The sequence below is a fragment of the Limanda limanda genome, chromosome 7, assembly GCF_963576545.1.
Source record: "Limanda limanda chromosome 7, fLimLim1.1, whole genome shotgun sequence".
Taxonomy (NCBI): domain Eukaryota; kingdom Metazoa; phylum Chordata; class Actinopteri; order Pleuronectiformes; family Pleuronectidae; genus Limanda; species Limanda limanda.
In genome coordinates this window covers 16,945,006-16,965,346 of record NC_083642.1, presented here as the reverse complement: position 1 = coordinate 16,965,346, position 20,341 = coordinate 16,945,006, and the positions used below count along the sequence as shown (strand labels likewise).

General features: G+C 43.8%; 1 protein-coding gene across 1 annotated transcript in view; it reads right to left on the bottom strand.

Moving 5' to 3' along the window:
- Positions 1 to 9,676: 9,676 nt before the first annotated feature.
- Positions 9,677 to 20,341, bottom strand: part of casz1 (castor zinc finger 1) — a 44,176-nt gene continuing 33,511 nt past the window's right edge. Inside the window, exons 9-19 of the mRNA XM_061075377.1 lie at positions 19,197 to 19,344; positions 18,781 to 18,844; positions 17,620 to 17,783; positions 17,272 to 17,394; positions 16,844 to 17,164; positions 16,540 to 16,738; positions 15,579 to 15,750; positions 13,900 to 14,048; positions 12,869 to 13,085; positions 11,755 to 12,099; positions 9,677 to 10,985 (exon numbers count right to left, since the gene is read on the bottom strand). Of these exons, the coding sequence (XP_060931360.1) occupies positions 9,709 to 10,985; positions 11,755 to 12,099; positions 12,869 to 13,085; positions 13,900 to 14,048; positions 15,579 to 15,750; positions 16,540 to 16,738; positions 16,844 to 17,164; positions 17,272 to 17,394; positions 17,620 to 17,783; positions 18,781 to 18,844; positions 19,197 to 19,344 (3,179 nt within the window). The 3' untranslated portion in view covers positions 9,677 to 9,708. The remainder of the gene's footprint in view (positions 10,986 to 11,754; positions 12,100 to 12,868; positions 13,086 to 13,899; positions 14,049 to 15,578; positions 15,751 to 16,539; positions 16,739 to 16,843; positions 17,165 to 17,271; positions 17,395 to 17,619; positions 17,784 to 18,780; positions 18,845 to 19,196; positions 19,345 to 20,341) is intronic.

Below are 20,341 nucleotides of genomic sequence, written 5' to 3'. Positions count from 1 at the left end.
CTTCTCCGTTTGCCAAGAAAGAGGCAGCGGCAGCAGCGGCAGCAGGCCTCACTCGGCAGTTAGCCGTGCCGCTCTGTGGGAAATGAAGTGGAATGAGAATGACTGGCTTCTCAGGGCGCTGGGCGGTTGGATGTTTTTGCTCCAAGCTCTCTCCTTTTTGGATCAGGTTTATAAAGTGATGAAACACTCCCACTCGACCGCGGAGACCTTTGGTCCAATTCAGAAGCAAACTACTTGAAGGGTGATGGCCACGTGGCTGCGGGCCAGACTGGATCCAGTGTTCTGTGCACTTGTTTCTGGTCGCCGTCTTGCTACTAGTTGTTTGTTCTGCTGGCAAAGTCGTGTTTAACCCTGGGGATGACTAATCTGTGGCGATGGGCAAACTGGAGGCAGAGTAAAACAAATAGAACACAATGTTTGGTATTTCTCGGTAAACATTTATGTAACGGGATGACAGGAGGCTCATTTTTCACAAGCTGTTTAAAGGGCCTCAACACTAATCTTTCCAGTGGATTCTGTTTGTGTTTGTAAGATGACAACTGCGTGTTTACCAAATAACATGTCTCGTGTTACATTACACCCGCCCCCCCCCCTTTTTTTTTTTTGAAAATGTGTTCTCTTTAAACAGAGCTCATGGAAATGCAGGAGCTCTGTATGTTCCCAACTCAGCGCAGTAACCACGTTTATGTTTTGGGCGTGACCGCAACAACTGAGCTCGTAGCCAAAGAGACGAACACACTGAACATGAACATAAACACCCGCATTTAGAGATTGTGTTCCTTGTTTCTTTTTCTTTCTTTTTTTGGGTGTGTGCGTGTGTCTTCTCTTTTATTTTTTCTACGGTTTGGATGTGTGTTTGCGGAAGACATACAGTTTTGGGAATCAGGTGTGTATTAGGCGGCCAAATGCATTGGCATGACAAAGAAATACAAAAGACGATATGTGTATTATATGTAAAAATAAAGAATTTCAAATTCTAAAAAACACACAAAACCATTCTAATGTCAACCTCATACTCTGAAGAGCTCAGGAGTCTTTCAGGGAGAGCTGTGACCTTAACCAACCCTCAACCCTGAAAATTATGAAGAATGATATTAGGTGTCAATGTTTGTCATCAGCAGCAGTGAATCTATTTCTGCTCTTGTTCAAGACGCCGAATCCCTACCCGCTAACAAACTGTGACCTCTGTGCATGTATGGAAAAACAAAAGTGAAATGAAGCTTTCTCAAAGGGAGAAAAAAAGCGGGGGGGGGGGGGGGGGAGGGAGATCAACCTGCTTCATTACCGCAGCGAGCTGATCAGCAGTTTCCCATACGGTTTGCTCCACCCCGTCTCTATGTGCACAGGCCAGAGTTTAATACAGTTTTTCAGGTTTTTGAAGTTAATAACCACACGGTTGTTTGTGTTCACTAACTGAATGTTCCAGCAAAACTGTGAGAAGAATGCTTTGTTATCTTTATGTCCTAACAGAAAAAAAAGAAACGTGTTGAAAGACAAAGATTTCTAGATACACAGCCCTCTAAAGAATGTGAGATGTGTTTATGGAAAAAGGAGAAAGAAAAAAAAAGTTACCCAACCAGAAACAAAACAAAGGTGTTGCACAAGAGAATAATATCTGATTCAAACCTACTGAGCATATAGAGACTTGGAGCTGTGCATCATGTAGGCTCTTAAAAGATAATTATATATTCGTTAATGCATGAAATCATGAAGGAAAGAGAAGCCAGTACTCGTCAGACCAGCGGTTGCCATGACGAGAAGCTCAACAACAACCTAAATCTCTTGGTGTGGTTAGATTTAGAAGTGGAAAAAAATCAAACAGATGGAAATCTCTCGTTTCTGCACATCTTTGCGGAGCAGCTTCAGTGTTTGATGTGTGAAACTATCTCATGTTACAACCCAGACTTTCCTCTGGAGCGCAGGTTTTAATAGTGATTCTTCCCTGATTATGGGAATCCATGTTATTGTGATAAACTCAAAGTTTTCATTTTTTAGTCTTCAATCTTAAATTTCCCAGAACGTAGATTCTAGCAGAAATAATAGCTTTGTTTTTTATGTACAGTTCTGATATGTAACGATAGAGTAACTTGCCTGAACGTCTGTTATAGACTCGAGACGACTGCACACGTCAGGCTGTGATCCCTAATCACAGATGCTAAGATTATCACCGACCCCAGTCACACACATTGAAGAAGAACAGGGGCATATCTAAACAGAGCCACACAAGGCAAAGCTGCATGCTCCTATGGCCCTGCATCCAATAAGGTCTTGTTAATGGTAAATTGGATGAGTGTGTGTCCAATTCTCCATTTCCTCAGAGGTGTCTAAGCAGCAACAGCTGCTACCAATGGCAAAGCAGCTTTTTTCACACAGCCCCCTTTTCCGCCTTGTGACTGGGGTCTTTCCAAAATAGGCCCATACACATGCAAAAATAGATAAATGAACATCTATTGCAAAGGGCAGCGGATTTAAAGAGAGGTCTACCCGGGGCACAGTGCTGAGAGAGACGGGGGAAACATCTCATCCAAAAATGTGAACTATAAATGGGCCAATGAAGCAGTAAAATGAGCAGCGCGGCCATGTCATATATACTCATGCCACATGATATACTGCACACCTGTGAGGCTGCATATCAACCACAGGCTGCTCTGATGACAAAGATATGGTACAAAGGCAGATGATTCATTTTATGCAAAAGGCTTTTCTCTATTTGCGGCTGGTGCCTCTTTTGTGTTGTCGAGCTGGAAAGTCAGGACGAGGCTCGGTTATGAAACTTCCTGCCACATTTTTGACAGAATAATTTCAGTGTATGAGTTGAACATTACAAAATAAATCGGCCTGTTTCAAAACCCCCAGTCATTGTGACCTGCAGACAGAGCTGTCGTAACATTCTGTGACTGTTTCCTTATTCTGTTTATTTTCAGGTGTGTAGAGAAAACATTTCTCAGACTAATATGTCTTTATGTAGGCATAAAAAACACAAGATGAACACATACTGTCTATTTCAAGCTTTTCAGTTCTCCTTGAATTATTTTTCAAATACATGTTGTGAAAAACAAATTTTTGCTCTTTCTACTTTTCACTGCTTTCCTATAGGATTGATTATGGAGATCAAAAAGATGTTTGTGAATTTCAAGCATCCACAGGAGTTGTATAACTGCAGAGTTAGTTGATGTGTGAGGTTGTTAAACACATTGAATTGACATTATAGAACTTTATCTAGTACATGTGGGTTTGATCACCTGGAACTTCGGCTTCAGACCATCAGAAAGTCCAAGTTGCCGGTTGTCATGACAACTTTAATGTTGACATTAAGTGTCGTTATCAGGTAAAATTAGTAATTACAGTAATCCTGAGACAACATTACTCTCTGTTTTCATAGAGGCTTTCATTGGTCTGTCTTATGTATGTTAAGACTTAAGTATGTTTCTGAGTTTGTCTTTTTATTCAAAGTTAAAAGAGTCTACTTCAGTAAGATCAGAGTAAGAGAGAGAGAGAGAGAGAGAGACAACCTTTTCTTTATTAAACTAGAATTACAGCACTGGGGTTGTTTGCCTCCGCCGACCAGTTCTGTTTCTGTGGACATGTTCCTCCACTCATTTGACCCAGATGATATAAGGTCCCTTTGACTTTTACCTTTGACACTGAAATCTGATCAGTTGATCAGATTTCTGAGATTGAATTGAACCTGATGTTAGGAAATTCCCTACAGGCAATCCTAATGTGTCACAACCACCGGGACGTGAGGTCACTGTGACCTTGACCTTTGACATCTAACCACCAAATCGAGTTCATCCTTGGGTCTAAGTGAATGTTTTTACCAAATTTGAAGAAATTCCCTCAAGCTGATGTCAGGATTTCATTTTCATGAAAAAGTTCTTAACTGGAAGTCCACGGGACGAACGGACGGACGGACGGACAACCCCAAAAAACCTGAAGCATTCCTAAATCCACAGAATGTTGCAAACACAACACTAACATTTAATAACCTTTTTATTAACAGTTGCATGTTTACACATCCAACAGATATTGAGCCACTTTAGCTATAAAGTTGAGCCGTGTATGTGTTTCCCGATGAATCACTTTACTTTAAGCTTTGTTTTGGTCTCTACCAACTTGGATAGATACATATCTTTCTATTTAGCTGCTAAATGCGCCACTTTGTTCACCAGCTACTCGTAGTAGTGTTATGAGAACAGTTGAATTACAGGTGTTAAGGTGATAATTCTAATGCAGACCCTTTTACCTTAGAATGAGTCTTTTTTCATCAGGAGCCCAGAATGTCCAATCCGAACTCTGGCTGTAGAGAAGCACTTTTGTGTTTTAGTCTCAGCCTTCCGTTCCTCTACATGTGAAGGAGGGGAGGGTGATGTTCAGGTGGTTGCAATCTGCAACTTCGCAGCTAGATTGCACTAAATCCTTAGGGCTGAACCTTCAACATACCAAAAAAGCCCAAAGTCGTGTAGAATCAATTAGAATGAGGCGGGAGACAAACCAAGGAGGGAACAGTCTGTGTCAGTGATATTTGCCTGGAAGCAGTTTTTACTGACAGATGTGGTCTGAAGTGAACTATATTGTAGAACCTCCCATTCCTTAAAGTACGTACAGTACATACAGACTTAGCCAATCAGCTTTGTGCGCTGACTGACTGATGTGGAGCAACAACTGTGTCGTGAAATATGTTCAGAATGTAGTGGCAATGAGGACAGATGCACTGTAGTTATACACGTAACCACCTTTCTGTGATGGTTTAATGTTCCACTAACATTTATATCTCATTATGAAAAGAAATCTACTGTGTATATGTGATAATGCGAATATACAAACCTTTATAGTTATTCTTAGTTATTATCACGCATCTGTAGCTTAATGTTGTTTATGTATAATTTACAATTTACACATCCTCAAGTCTACAACTTTCCTTTATTTTAAGTGTAGATGTATAAAGTTGTTCATGTTTAAACATGCCATATTTTCCCTCACATATTTCCCTCAATATTTATAGTTTTGTCAATTAATACCTCCACACTGATGATGTTAGATGTGCATTTATTTTTTAATACATGTCACATGTTTAAGATCTTGGATAGTTGGCTCATAATCATAAAGCTGTGAGCTCAGCTTTTCTTTATACTAAAACGTTTCAGCTTTTCATTTCTGATCATGACATTCATTCCGGTTTATTTCTCTGCCTCCGTTTTTTAAAACTTCTTTTGTAGTCGCAGTGAGTGACTGTCCTCACAGGTATTATTATAGTTTCATCTCCTCTTTTATTATAACACTCTCTGGCTTCGCGGCTGGCACATTCTTCTGTCTGAGCTTTTCCAGCTCTCCCTCTCTGGCTATTACTGCGAGTTGGGGAACAGGCAGGCGGTGGGTGAGTCCAGGGCGGGCAAATCTCCATAAATCCTTCCACAGTGGCTACCCTCCTCAGACTCCACTGTACAATATCTGTCTTCATCTAGGAGTGCACAGGCCCAGCCACCTGCTTTCCCTCCGTTCACCCCCCTCCCTCCACGCTTTGTGAACTTAATAAAAGCTGCCATTAAGCAGCGCTTCATCTGTTTGGGCCCTAATCTGCCTTATAGGCATCATGTGACCACATATGCAGTGCACACCTGTCGTGTGTGTTCCCAGCCCCGCCTGTTGCTGCTCCACGCCGCACACACTCTCACTCAACCTGTTCCTGGCACATCAAGCTTCTGCGTGTCAGCAATGGCCGTCGTGCATGCAGCCCCACTACACACATTGTTGGCACTGGCAGTATATACACCAGGACTCTGAGATGTTTTGTGAAAAGGTAGAAAGCGTGCATCTGCTGAAAGATGGGTTGTACTCGCCTTTCGACACTCAAAAAACACATCGACACTGGAAACAGGCCTAAAGTCGTTCAGTATGTTTTTATTTCACTGAGTGAAAAGCTCAATCTTTGCATAAGACATGCAGAAACAGAGGAAAACATAAATATAGCACAATGAAGATGAACAGTACTGTATCCAAGTGGAAATAAGCAATAGGACTAGAAGGAATAGTAGCGCTGAGGGCAACAAATCCAAGTAGAGACTTTTAAAAAAATTGCTTCAGTGTCTACTTCTCATATAAAATGTCTCATGAATCGAGCCAAATTGAATGCTAACGGGAGATGGCTTTTAGTCCAAAAGTGCAATATATTTTACAAAGTCTAAAATGTTGCTGTTGATCCACTACGCTGCAGGAAGCAGGAGGCTTTCATGTTTCATTTTTCCAGCAGTGGAAATACATCTCAGTTTATTTCCCAAGCACTTCTTTATACCATCCTTTTTGCTCTGTTAATTAAAACAGTCAAATGATCTGTCGTTTCAGCAGCAGCCTATGCAGGATTTGGAGGTCATTTCCGTCTGGTTTTTGTGTAATATAATTTTCATGTTTATTCTCTTTTTTTTCTGGTAGATTATATACAGGATGCCAGCTGGCTGACAGATGGTGATGCCTTTACTCGTGATTTTTTTTCTCCTTTTTTTTTTTTTTATTAAAAAACATCACAAGGAAGAGAAGGAGAAAGGACAGGAACAGCTGTAGACGAGGGGACAGACAGAACCGGCACGTTGGCCACTGGGTGACATCAGGGAGTGGGAGGAGAACCCCCCCCCCCGCACATGGCTCAAGGCAAAGAAAAAGAAAAATCAAATTTAAAAAAAAACAAAAAGATAAATGCATGTGTCAATGTGCCCTGTTAACACTAAACCAGACACAGAGAGCCATCTTGTTAGCAGTAGCAGGCCTCTAAATCTCCCTAACGGTCCTCAGATCCGATCTGGTTCTTGCACCAGAAAGTCGAACATGAACAACAGGCGACCCCAACAACAAATATTGTTGATTCCTCTACCTGCAGGGATGCAGATGTATGTTTTTTTTCTTTGTTTGTTTGTTATCTTCAAATTCTGTGGCCAAAAAAACTGTCCCAGTTGAATTTATAGCAGAACAAAGCAGGGAAGAGACGAACAAGGTCATGAAATATGAATCGGAGCTGTGAGCAGCTGGGACGGAGCCACAGGTCTGTGTTCTTATGGTCACAGCCTCTCTGTCTCTCTCTCTCACACTTGCACACACACACACTTCAGTAGTGTCACCTACAGAAAGGAAAAAGAGACAGAGACCGCCGCCATGACCTTTTGCTCTGCTGCCGCTCAGCAGCGCCTCTCCCCTTCACGCGTGACCCGAAACATCCTCAGACTGAAGCACTATCAATCACTACATGTGTATTATTATATTTATCATAGTTTCTTTATTTTCAGCTTTTTACAAATCCTGCTATTTTACACCGTCTCACACACTCATACACACAGATCACACACATACATGAACTAAATTCAAGTGCAGGACGTCTCCCAGCCTCTACGGTTATCTGATGAGAAAACCAAACACATGTCGTGACGCCTCTGCTTTGCAACAGAGTCCTGGGTGACAGTTTGAGTCTGTGAACGAGGCATGCCCACAGCAAAGTAAATATAAACCAAGAGTTTCAATTAATGAGGATAAAACAAACAAAAAAAACCACACACACGCACACAGAAAAAATGACAGTGAATGAAACAAGTCATTAAATAAAACAGAAACATTGACTAATGAATTCAAATCAGTGTATTTTAGTTTGAGCTTCTGACACAGTTTTAAAAAAAAAGAAAATATATATATACTGCAAATATCATAACGGAATCTGCCAATGTTATAGTATCAACAACCTTTTTTGCCAAAAAATCTGGGGTAATTAAAAGAGCTCAAGCACACAAGTAAACTAAAACGAGGCTATTTGAATTTTTAGCTTTTTATTATTCACTTCTCCTTTTTACGGTTTTCTTTTTAAATGAATCTGTTCATCAAAGAGCATTTTGTTCATATATAGTTATTTTTTTACAGAGGAAAATACTGTACAACCTTTTTTTTGTCCCAAAACAATATCAGGAGGATTATAATCTACACACATTATTAATCCCTAAATAATGATCATTCCTTTCCAATGCCAAGCTCAGGCGATAATTCTTGATCAGTGTGTCCACTCCTCGGCCGTACATATTTGCTCAACGTAAACCAGAGGGTGGCTTTGACATATTTATAATTTAGTACTACAGTTAGAGAGCATTGCCATGAATTTCTCAAGAATTAATTTAAATCACAGTCCGTATTAGTGTTTCTCCTCAGGACACAACGTTTGTACCCTTTTTGTCTTTTTCGTCAAACTGTCCAATCACAGATGCAAAATAAAACCCAGTCTTTAAATAATCACAGAACAACAGTTCTTTGTCACACTAACATCTATTTGTGCATTAAAGCAAAAAAGTGAACTAAAACAACATATTTAAAGCAAATTCCCTGTTAAAAGATAATATATCATTTTTTTTTCAGACGGTAAAAATGAACCTAAAAAGTGCAATGACACCCTAAAATTTCTCATTGGAAGGTCACATAAATATTAAATAAAAACCGTTACAACAGGAGCTCAACCACAGCCATAGTGAATGGAAAAAAGAAATGCCGTTGAGACATTTTTCGGTCTGTACATTTTCAACATGAAACACACTTCCTGACGCTTCCTCTGTCACGCCCCCTCCCCTCGCTGCATCTGAGTGACTCATTGTTTCCTCTGGTCAGTCTCACCCCCCCCACCCGCCCGCCCGACTTGCCAGCCGTTAATCACGACCTCGCCTGCTAACAGATCGATATGCTTCTGACTAACAACACAACAAAAACGACACTGTAATGCAAAGATGCAAAATGGTAACAAAAATATTTTTTTCTTTTTAAATATGCTTATGAGTCGTCTAGCATCGTCATCGGTGTCGTCGTGGTCAGCCAATAGAAAAGTGCACTATCCACACAAACTTGATTCCTCCACAGGCGGGTTGACAACCTTACGAGGGCTGAGCTTGGATTTTGGTGCTAGCGGAACATTTCTAGCAGAATGTCGAGAGAGAACTGTTGAGACCTGGCGTCTCGCCAGACACCCCCGACTGCAGCTGAGAACAGTTACTGGTCGATTCCACATGTCATTGAGAACAAAGAAAATCACCTGAGAGAGACGGGAACAAGCAGAGTGTCACCCACTGTCTCTCTGTCTCTAACAACAATAATAATTAATAATAATAATATAATATCAATACAGAAAAAAAGATCAAATGTTTGCAACGAATCCTGTTTCCTCTTAGTGATTCACGTCCCTTTTTCTATGTTTCCACGGCCCTGTGGTTTCATGTCACCTGTGCCAGCAAATTCCTTTTGTATATCATCGTTCACACACACTCACACACACACACACACACACTTACATATATAGTTATATAGAGAGATTTGTTTTTGTTTTTCTAACGTTTTTTTTCCACACACAAAAAGTGAAAAAAATAAAAAATAAATTAAAGTCAAACATGCACGCACACAAAAAGACTGATGTGTAGTAAAATGCTTTACATTGCTGCCCCGTGTGTAAAACAGGGCCTAATTCTGTGTGTCTCCGTTCATATTTTTTAATGCATAATTGAATTAATAATGTTGGTCATCTTGTAAACATCATAATAAATCATTTCGGGCCGTCATTTTCACGCTGCACTGTTGTTGTTTTTTGTTGTCATCTGAAGTCTCTAAACATGATAAATGAGGCCACTTTCATTTTTGTTTGTTCATAGTACACAGGGTTCTTCTTCAGTTTCTGCAGTCACTGTTAGTTTATCGTTTTTTTCATGGGACAGCATCTTGCTTTTCCAGTTGGGAAGTATCAGTGTGGTTAACGGAAGCATTAAAACTCTCATCATTGTCCTTCTCACCATCGGGCTCCGGCATCGAATCATCATTCGAATCAGTGTTGAGATCCTCCTCCGCCTCCTCCTCTTCCTCCTCCTCCTCCTCTTCCTCCTCCTCCGCATGCGCCTCCTCCTCTGGCGACGCGTCGTCTTCGGCCTCTCCAGACGTTCCCGTGGTGTCGTCCTGAGCTGCCGGCAGAGCGTGAGGGGGGGTGGGGTTGTGGCCAGATCGAGCTGCATCGTGGTGGTGCATCTTCTTGCTGAGGTCCAGGGAGTCGCTGAGACCCAGACCGACGGCGTTCTTCAGGAAGAACAGGGAGCTGCTGGTGTCTGTGCCCAGGTTGAGCGAGCCATCCAGGCTGATGGAGGGTGGTGGGTACGAGTGGTTATAGTCGGACCCCATCTGGGCCATTGTGTAGAGCATGGAGGGAGCGTGGCTGTTAATGTTGTGGGACAAGCCATGGAGACCACCGGGTGAGGAGGTAGAAAGGGTCATGGAGGTTGGAGGGACCACCAACATACCTCCTCCCAGGTGGTGAGCACCTTCCTGTTTGGGTGACACTGACGGCAGCTCCCCCCGCTCCTGCTTCTCGTGCTTCCTCTTGTGGGAGTCCATCTGGGACATGCCCACCACCGTGTGCTTGCACTCGGGGAAGGTGCAGTGGAAGTGTGAGCACTTGAGCTTATATTTGCAGTCGGGAACCTCGCAATCAACGCTGGAGCTGAACTGGCAGAAGCCGGCGGCGGTGATCACATCTTGCTTGCCGTGGTGCTTGCGGTGGGCGGTCACCTTGGTGCTGTCGGTGCAGCGGAAGCCGCAGCGCAGGCAGTGGAAGTGGGTGCTGTTGCCTGAAAACTGGCAGTCGGTGAAGTTGCAGCTGAGCGAGGATTTGAAGCGCTTGAAGTCGTCCAGGACCAGGTTGTCCACGCGGTCGTGGTGCTGTGCATGCTTGTACATGTGGGTGCGGCCGCAGAACTTGTAGCCACAGTTCTCACGTGTGCAGTGGTAGTGGGTCACCTTCAGGGAAAACTGGCAAGTCGTGTCCTTGCAGTTCTCGTAGAGGTCATAGCGCCGGAAGCCCTCCAGCATCATCCCCTCATCCAGCATCTTGCGTGACGATGCGGTCTTGCGGCGCTTGCCGTATGGTGACATGTCCTCGATGATCCAGAAGCGCTTTTTTGCCCCGGTGGCCGTGGGAATGGAGATGGTGTTGCCTGAAAAGAGAAATGAGGGGAGCACATTAAAGAACAATCACTTCACAGAGTAAAACCCACATACTACAAGTAAATGACACTGTGAGACCCTCTTCTAATATGCAACCTTACTCAGCCAGAAGTGGTTCACAGCTGAGTAAGCACAGAGAGCAACACTTTTTTTTTTTTATTCCTAATTCCCAGAATGATTAAAGGAGAGGTAAAGTGATAGATTGACTTTGGAACATGACACTTTTACAGGGTGTCTCCAGCCTCCAAACAGAGGCGGAGCTGTGGGTCTTAACCGACCCTCTTATCTCCATGTTGTTTTATGAGGGGCACCCACCTCTCGCAACACCCTGCGGTCACTGCTAATGATGTGATCCCTGTTCTGCAAGACAGGAAGCAGTGGGCCTCGATAAAACTTAAAGCGTGATTAAAATGCTGCTGATGCAGCCTTGTTAATGGAAGCTAAACAAGGCCCAGGCTTCATAATATGTGTGCCAAATTTACTGCTCTGTCTCTAAATCCTAGTAACACCAAGAGTGAGAGCAGACAGAGGTGTAAGTAAAGTAATTATACACACTTGTTCTGTTATTGTACCAACTCAGTAAACATGCACCTTTCATCATTTCTACATAAACGTTCTGTTTGCATGCTGGAAAGCCCCTTCTACTTTGTTGTCTTCCCACAACTATACTTTAAAGACAGGTTGGGTCACACAGTTAAATGCTGCACAGGACTCAATTCAAAGACAGCTGCAGTGTCGGTTTGCGCCGGGGATAAGTACCTGCAGCATCCTGTACTATAGGGACGTCATTTTTAACCGGAGACGGAGTGGCAATGATGGGGCTGAAAGCTGGTGTGTTGGTTGGCATGACAACACTCCGAGTGGCTCCCAGAGAGGCGCTGAGCAGAGAGTATGACAGACAGGATGGAGAGAGGAGGTATGGGAGTGAGGGGAGAGGAGGACGGAGGAGGGCAGGAGAGAGGGATGGGACCTGGGAGTGAAAACCAGGCTGAGGGGCATAGTGAGGAGGTGGTAGAGGAGGAGGGGAAGAAGGAGTTGCATTTTGGGTAGCGCTAGTGTCAGCAGGGGTGGTGGGAGCAGAAGAGGTGGCAGGCCAGCCTTGTCCTGGAGAGACAGGTTGACCAGAGAGAGTGAAGGACAGACAAGAGGAGGAAAAAACACACACACACACACACAGACGGGAACACAAACACAAGGGCCAAGTCGCACACACACACACACACACACAGAGGGATGGGAGGTAAAAAGGGAAAGATAAAGAGATAAGAGAATGATACAAAATGAGGCCCATTCAAGACAAGTAACCCAAACACCCGCCAAATCAACAACGATGAGTGTCGTGGATAATACTGTCAACACATGAAGGAATATGAAAATTCACAGGTGGCCTCAGACACCCCAAAAAAGCAGAGGATAAACAATTTTTCAGTAATTTTGAAGAAAAAGTTGTTTCTCCTTTCCTTTATCCCACAATTCAACCCTGGAAAAGTGCTAAAGTAGACACAAAGCCACGGGGGTGATCTCTGGCCAAAGGAAAATGTAATAAGCTAGATACAGAGCAATAACTCAAACCACTGATGTACAAAATGGATGTTTTATGAGGATGACCACGCAAACTGCAAAAGACTTTGTCCAGGAATCAGAAACAATACAGCATTGTCATCAACCTTGTATTATATGACTGGTGTTGTTGATATAACTCAAACTATTAAATCATAAAAAACCAGAGTGAAGAATGACATGGCAAGTTGCTGCTTTTCTTTAGAGTTAAACTTTATGTACAGTGCTGAGTATATTCTTATATTTCACTTTTCACCTTTTGGACTAAACCAAAGCTCTACATGCCGGCCTGGTGTTTTGTGAGTGGTCTCACCTGCTGGCGAGCCATCGTTGCCTCCTGGAGTGCTGGTGCAGCTCCGGTCCTGGTTGGAGGACTCGGAGGAGAGGCCCAGGGGGCTGCCTCCGCCTCCCATGTAGTCCATGTAGTCGTCAGTCTCATCCATGAGGCCAGAGGAGAAGCCGGACTGGTTCGCCATGGATCCCATTCCGGATCCATGCATGTCATCCGACCTGTGACCATGTGGCATCATCTAGAAAAACAAAATAATCTTCATTGTAAAGGACACGTTTGGTAACAACGTGCCATTAATGCAGGTGTTGGCTCTTGGCTCACAACCAAGCATTCCTCAGAACATCAAACGTATTTCCAAACAATGAAACTTCGCTTCTGTCGTTTAACGAGGACTTCGAAACCGAAAAAAATAGAACAAACAGAACTAGATGATCCACATATCTAAATCTACGTAGGGAACATGACGACCTGCATACGTTAGGTTAGGGAGCACTCCACTGTGATCTATTTCCTAGAAGAATGTCATGAGTGATTTGTCGCTGACTGGTGAGGCAGGATGTGAGCAGGGCTCTTTTCCCAGAATCTGACTCATAGAACAAGAAGCACAATTTAAAAAAAGTAAAAACCAATCAAAAAAAGCTACGTACAGATTTAACAAGAATATCATTGTTTTAATAATGTAATAATCCAAAATCTGTGAGAAAGTTATTTCATAAAGAATCTGAGGTGTACTTGTGCTAGATATTGTTAAAAAGTGTTTTTAAATCAGAAAGGACAACCACTGAACAAGTTTAAATGTTTGGGGCGGTGGAAAAATCTGTTTGTTTTCAAACAAAATTAAATACATGAGCTTTTGAGACACAAAGACCCATCCCTGTGTAACCTCTAAGGAAAAGGGTGTGTGAGGTGCTTTGTTGGAATACGTTTCAATGAACTTCTCAACACCTGTTTTTCGTTCACAGAGGTGTTCAGCCCATATTTTCAGATAATTACCCTTTCACAATGGCATGTGTTTTATGCCACAGTGTGCGTGTGTGTGTGTGTGTTTGTACCTGGGATGGGACTCGGTCGAAGTTCTTCCCCAGCATCCGCCTCATGTGTTTGCGTGCGTGTGAGGTCATCTGGTGTTTGAGCAGGAAGGAGAACTGACAGCCCTCGCGGATGCAGTGGAAATGACTGTTGACTTGGTTATACTTACAACCTGCGCAGAAAAAAAGAGAAAAGAACAGTTGTAAAGTCTCCATTTGCAGATTAATTTGTCTTTGGCTCATTGCGAGGCATCAGAGAGCAGCTCGGGCGGTAAATGCAATATTATCAGTGCGACGGTGTTGTGATTAGATCAAACACGCGGTGAAATATTTTTAGTTTTTTTTAATTTCATGATATACTGTAGCTCCGACAAAAGAGGGATCGGGTTTCAAAGTGTTTCAGAGTGCACATGTAGGAGGAATATTAGATCACTCCGGTGTCACACTGAGCAAGTCAAGGCTTCTGTTCACTAAACCTGTGGAGCTCTTTTATTACACTGACATGCTTTATTCAATTAGGAATTTACATAAATAAATTCTCATTTTCTGTGGGCCAATAATGCACACACCCCTGCAAACCAAAGTAAATATACAATTATTACCATATTAAATTCATTTTTCAAAGTATCTCCATTGTCATTTTTCCTTTTGTTCTCCATTGCATCGGCGTCTGCTTCATATTCTTCTGTTCTTTTGCTCATGTTTTGACCGCTCTGGCTCTAATTGCTTTATGATTTCAAATTAAATGAATGTTCTGTTTTGTGCCTGTTAATCAAATACCATTATATAAAAGCAGGCAGAAATAATTGAAAGAGTTACATGCTGGGCAGGTGCTAGCATGTCAGTAACCATGGCACCCGGTTTAAGAGCACAACATGTCTGTGTCATCAAATAGCTTCCGCGCACACAAACGCTTCAAACACGCAAAGTTGAGCAAATAACAGTAACCCCTGTGACATGAAGGGCCTTTTGTGAGACACAAGCCAGGTAACATCATCAGCTGTGTTCAGTTTAATGTTGCTGCCATGGATACTGGCAACCCATCAATTCTTTATGACTGGAGTGCTAGCGATGGTAATCCTTTCTGTGTTTTTTTTCCCCCCCGCAGCCCAAACAATGCAGTTGGCAGATCAGGCTGGGGACAGAAAACAGCTGTTTCGGGCCGGTTTTTGTTTGCTTTGTGTCTGCGTTCTGAAAAGCTTGTGTAACCGCCTGAAAAAAACAGATCACTTTTAATTCTTCCCCGTGCGATGGCAGCGGCGGCTGTGAGGCACAGCTTCGGAACACAAACAGGCTAAACCAGACAAGCCAGATAATTAACAAACACAAACCTAATTGCTCATTTCTGACAGGGGCAAAAGTAAGAAGAAAACAACCTGGAAGTGATTGCCCCCTCTGACGTTGTTGCTTATATCGTACAGGCAGCACTACCTTTGGGACTTGAGGTGCCATTGTGAATATGCAAAAGACAACAACCGAGTCCATGAGGCTGTTTCATGCGAGACAAACAGGACAGCTCTGTTTGCCAACACTGTATCTCTCCCTTTGCAAACACAGAGAATACCACCCCCACAAATTGATTTAGTTCTTTCTAACAAAACTTTGTATCTACACATCTCTCCTCCCAAAGTGTTCATGCTGACACGGAGGACCTGTCTGGGGTTAAAGGACAAAAACGCTCATTTGAGAATCATTTTTCTTACCCAGCCTGCCACACTCCTCTCTCTTGGTGAAATACTTGAATCCATTGGCGGCGCGGCGCTCGGCCTTCTCGTGCTTCTTGATGTGCCACGGCAGCTTGGTGGTGATGTTGGTGACAAAGAAGCAGCCGGGCCGCAGACAGTGATAGTGGCCCCTCATTCTGAACTCACAGTGCTGCAGCAGGGACACACAGTTTCCAATTTCATGAGTCAAACGTAGAGAGAGGATTGATCTTTCTTTGTGGGAAAAGTTAAAGTGAATACTACACAGACATTTTCCTGACGCATAATTGATATCTCACGGTCTTCTCTTCCCCTCTGGTCATTTGGAACATCCCTCATTTCTAAGCATGATTACTTTTTCTTTTTTTTTTTACTTCCTTTCTAACATGTCTGTGCACCACCATCTGCTTGTGAGGCCCAGATCCCAAAGGACGGGGCCAAATAAGATCTGCTCACTTCAGGAGACGGAGACTAAAGGGGGGAGCAGGAGCAGGAGGAGGAGGAGGGAGACGGGGGGGGGGACTTTTTGTGAGAAGGGGTGATTTTCGACACATTAATGAATTCATTTAAACCGTTCTCCAAATACGGGCTCATGAGAGCAGGCAGGGGCTGCCATTTAGGTTTCATTTGCGAAGCATTCCCCTGATTTTTGCCCTATTCCAGACAGCCTTGTTTACTGTGCGAGTGACAATGATTTATTGGGTAATATCAGCTAAATTGGCCTTTTCTGAGAGGAGAATGCGGCAGTCAAAATGACATCATTGACATATAAACAGGCATTACTGGGGTGAGTCGACTGTCTTTTTCAGCGGAGATGGAAGACGGCGAGCAGCGGTTGTGAAAGCCTTGAGTCAAATAACCTCAAATACTGGTCTAATAGATAGCATACTTCATGCTTAGACATCCTGGCAGATGACAGTAGGTGATTCAGCTCCTGGGCGAGTTATCAAGTCCCACTCACCTGGTTGGGACAGAGACACTGGAGAGAGTAGTAGGAGAACTGGTCGCGGACGTTGAGCAGGTTGTTGTTGGGGTTGATGTGGTCCAAACAGTGGGACTCGGCCTTCCCAGAGGTCTTGCACACGTACTTGCAGTTCCCAAACAAGCAGTGGAAGTGGAACTTGTTTGAGTACTTACAGTCAGTGGCCAAACACGGATCACTGGGTGAATGAAAAGGGAAGATATGGCTTATTCAAAACTTGACAATAAGAGGAAAGGAAACGTAATTCACCCTGCACGGACGTTCAACCGATTATTTCTCTTACTTTTCCTGGAACTGCAGGAAACCTGGTTTGACTTGTGGCTTAGAGTTCTCCAAAGAGGTGGTGGCCAGAGGGGAGTTGGATGGCAGGCTGGGCATCGAGGCCGACATCTGTGGGATGCTGCCGGCCAGCTGCTTCCAGGCGAGCAGGGAGGGAGACGGTGAGCTGTAGCCGCGGGAGGAGCTGAGGTGAGCCACATCAATAGAGGGATTGTTGGCCATGGACACCGGCGCCGCGGGCTGCAGGAGGCCTCCCTCACTGGAGTCCTTGCTCTCGCCGAACTGAGGCTCCAACTTCACTTTCAAGGTGGCGCGGAGGTGGAAGCTGAACAACGAGAGGGAAGCTCATTTTTATGTCGATCAATAAAGCTGAAAACTAAAATGTAGATTGTAAGGGTATATTTTCTGATCGTGAACCAGTGTGACACTCACTTAGCATGTTTTATGGCCCCATCCACTGTGCTGAAGAGCGCACCACAGTCTTCTACCACACAGTGAAAGTGCACTTTCTGAAGGAAGTCGCACTGAGCCTCGCAGAAGTCATCGGTGTCAAACCTTGACAGAGACAGATTATAAAGACTGTGAATGCACTGCCTAACCCCAACGCACGCTATACAGGAGAACTGGTTAAACTACTCATCTTACAGTAAATGATTGCACGCCCATAATCCCGCAGGTCATTTAAAATTCCTATGTTCATGCACATTATGAGAGGAATAGTACTGAGAAAAAAATCTTTCACTTCTTTTCATAAATATGCCCATCTTCTGTGTTTTGTACCTGCGGAGGTATGTCCTCCAGATCTCATTGGGCTTTTCCAGCAGGGGCCTCTTCAGCACTCGGTTCAGATACTGAGCTGCCTCTGACGTGTCACTGCCCTGCCCCCCCTCCAGCTCCGTCTTTAGGTTCATGGCGTTGAACAGGGCGGGGTTCACCTGGGACATCTACGAGACAAACGGCACAAAAAGAGACAGCCACTGGGTGAGCTACACACACATGAGCCGGGCCACTTGCTTGTGTTACTGTAGCTGGAATGTGAGACTTGACACACAAAATGATTTGGCAGTGCAAAAAAAAAGCTCGGCCAGATTTACACAACATCCAAGCTTATGCTTGAGCGCCGGCCAAGCGTGTTTGCCAAGCGTCCTCTGGGAGCAACTGTTAACCCCTTTATGTGATGTGGTGGCTTGAATCAAACTCCGAAAAATCTGACATGACGTGAGGAGCTGTTGGACGACAGGTCTTCAAGCTCCTCCAGTGTCTGGGTTCAATGAATCTGAGCAGAGCGACTCCAAAGTGAACCTCTCCCGGGGAGAGGCTATGTGTGTGTGTGTGTGTGTGTGTGTGAAGGGGAAGGCTGAAGGGGGGGGTGGGGGGGGTATCACACCAGTTGGCAAAAATAAAATAATGGCGGCCGATCTGTCATTACATCATCAATGTAATCGAAACCACCTGGCACATTTGTATCAGTTAAATAAGATATACGAGTATGAAGATGCCCATTTTGGCTTCACAACAAAAAAAATCTGTTTAGATTTTCCATAGACTAACATTTACACTGGGTGAAAAGAATGAGAGGAGCACCGTCGTGTACTTTTTCCTCCGCTGACTTTTTAATCAAATAATTTACAAACTCTATAAATAAATGCAGAGTGAGGCAGGGGAAAAAAAAGTATAAAGGAGGAGAAAAAATGGACGGCGAGTTCAAAACAGCTCATCAAAAAACAAACATCTCTATATATCTGGCATGGCACCCAGCTACTGCTTCATTATATTAATTTGTGAGAGGTGCAGTGAAAATTACACGGTATGAAAAATGGCTGGAAAATTTAAATGATACAAACTCATCTTATTAGCGGTGAAACATTAAAAAACAAACAGGCCCCTCTGTGTCCCGCTAATTTGTCTTGGGATGAAAGGCGTTTGATGGATGGATCTTACCTTATTCATAAGCGAGGATAAAAGAGATGTATTCCCTGGAACAGGGTGTCCGTTTGATTCATTACTGGAACAAGGAAAATGAACAATGTTTAGTCAAGATTTGCATGAGAACAGTAAATATTACTATTTATCACACAAGGTGTGCCCGTATAATGAAGAAGAAAAATGCTGTCTTCTTAAGAAATAAGATCTACAGTGAGTGTGAGGGAAGATTGGATATGAAGGTTTATGTAAATAACCTTCTTGCACAAAAATTGAGAAATATGTTGACGGTTTTCTAATTGTTTGCACGTCTATAAATAAGATATTTTTGATAAATAATTATGAATGGCTGCCAAGAACATAGACCTCATCAATAAATCAGAGAAACCATATTTTGTTTGTGATTTATTTGTTGATTTTACAAGAAGAATTACCGTTCTCCTCCGTAGCGATGGTCCTTCTTGCTCAGGTCCAGGCTGTGCTCCTGTGCAGAGTCGTGGGAGGCCCCGGAGTGGCCGTCCATCGGCTCCTGCTTCACTTGAACCAGATTGAACTGGCTGGCTGAACACGGCTGCCCGTTCCCTGAGGATCAAGCCAGAGACGCAGAGGAGAGAAGAGACAACAAAGTTATTGTTGGTCAGCATTATTACCTCATGACAAGATCCAATCTGACTTCTTTCCAGGCCCGAAAAGAATACTCAGAGTGATAATTATGGCGAAATTATGTCAAGCCGTCAAGCCTTTTAAATGGTGATTGAGAGGCGGGAGATATGAGGGAAAAAGACTCCTTTTTCTGCAGCACTTGTCACAACTCATTTGCCAGGCTGCCTCTTAACTGGTCATTAAGTGAGATGCTAATGCTGAGGGAAAGTGGCAGTCTCAGATTGGCCCCCACCCCCCCCTTCCCACCTTCCCAGGCTCCGCGTTGGCCTGACAACGGGCGGCAGCCAATGCCACTGAGCGTACCCACAAGGAACAGGGGTGCTATGTCGGTCAGATTGGAGCTGACAGCCAATCAGATTGGTTCAAATAGCGTGACCCCTCTTTCACATTCTCGTCCAAATAGGTATTCAATGGATGTTGTGAGTGAGGACAGACAGCTGAAGTGAAATAAATAAGCAAACGACGTGGGGTAAAAATAATCCTGAGAGGAAGTGGATTCCTGCCCCACACCACCCCCGATCCACTAGGGACTGAAATATTAATTTGTCCTGGGGCTATGAAGAGAAAGCTGGGCTTTTGATAGACAATAAGTGGTGTTTTATTGTTTTAAAAAAATGTGAGTGGGAGGGATGAGGCCCCCGGTATGAGATTGGAGAGCACCAGCGGCTGTGATTGGTTTGGTGTGGGATCAGTTGTTTAGGAGTAGGAGCTGGTGCTGAGGGATTGTGACAGGCAAGGTCATGGGCAACCAAGTGTGTGCCCTTGGCCCTCAGCCTGGTGGAGGCCTCTCTCCTTTTTCTTAGCTGGGGAGAAAACAAGACTAGCCCATATAACGTAGGGGGCACCAGAGTCCCCCCCTCCCGCCCCTCCCTCCCTCCACTACAAGATGACCCAGAGACATATCAGGCAGAATAGG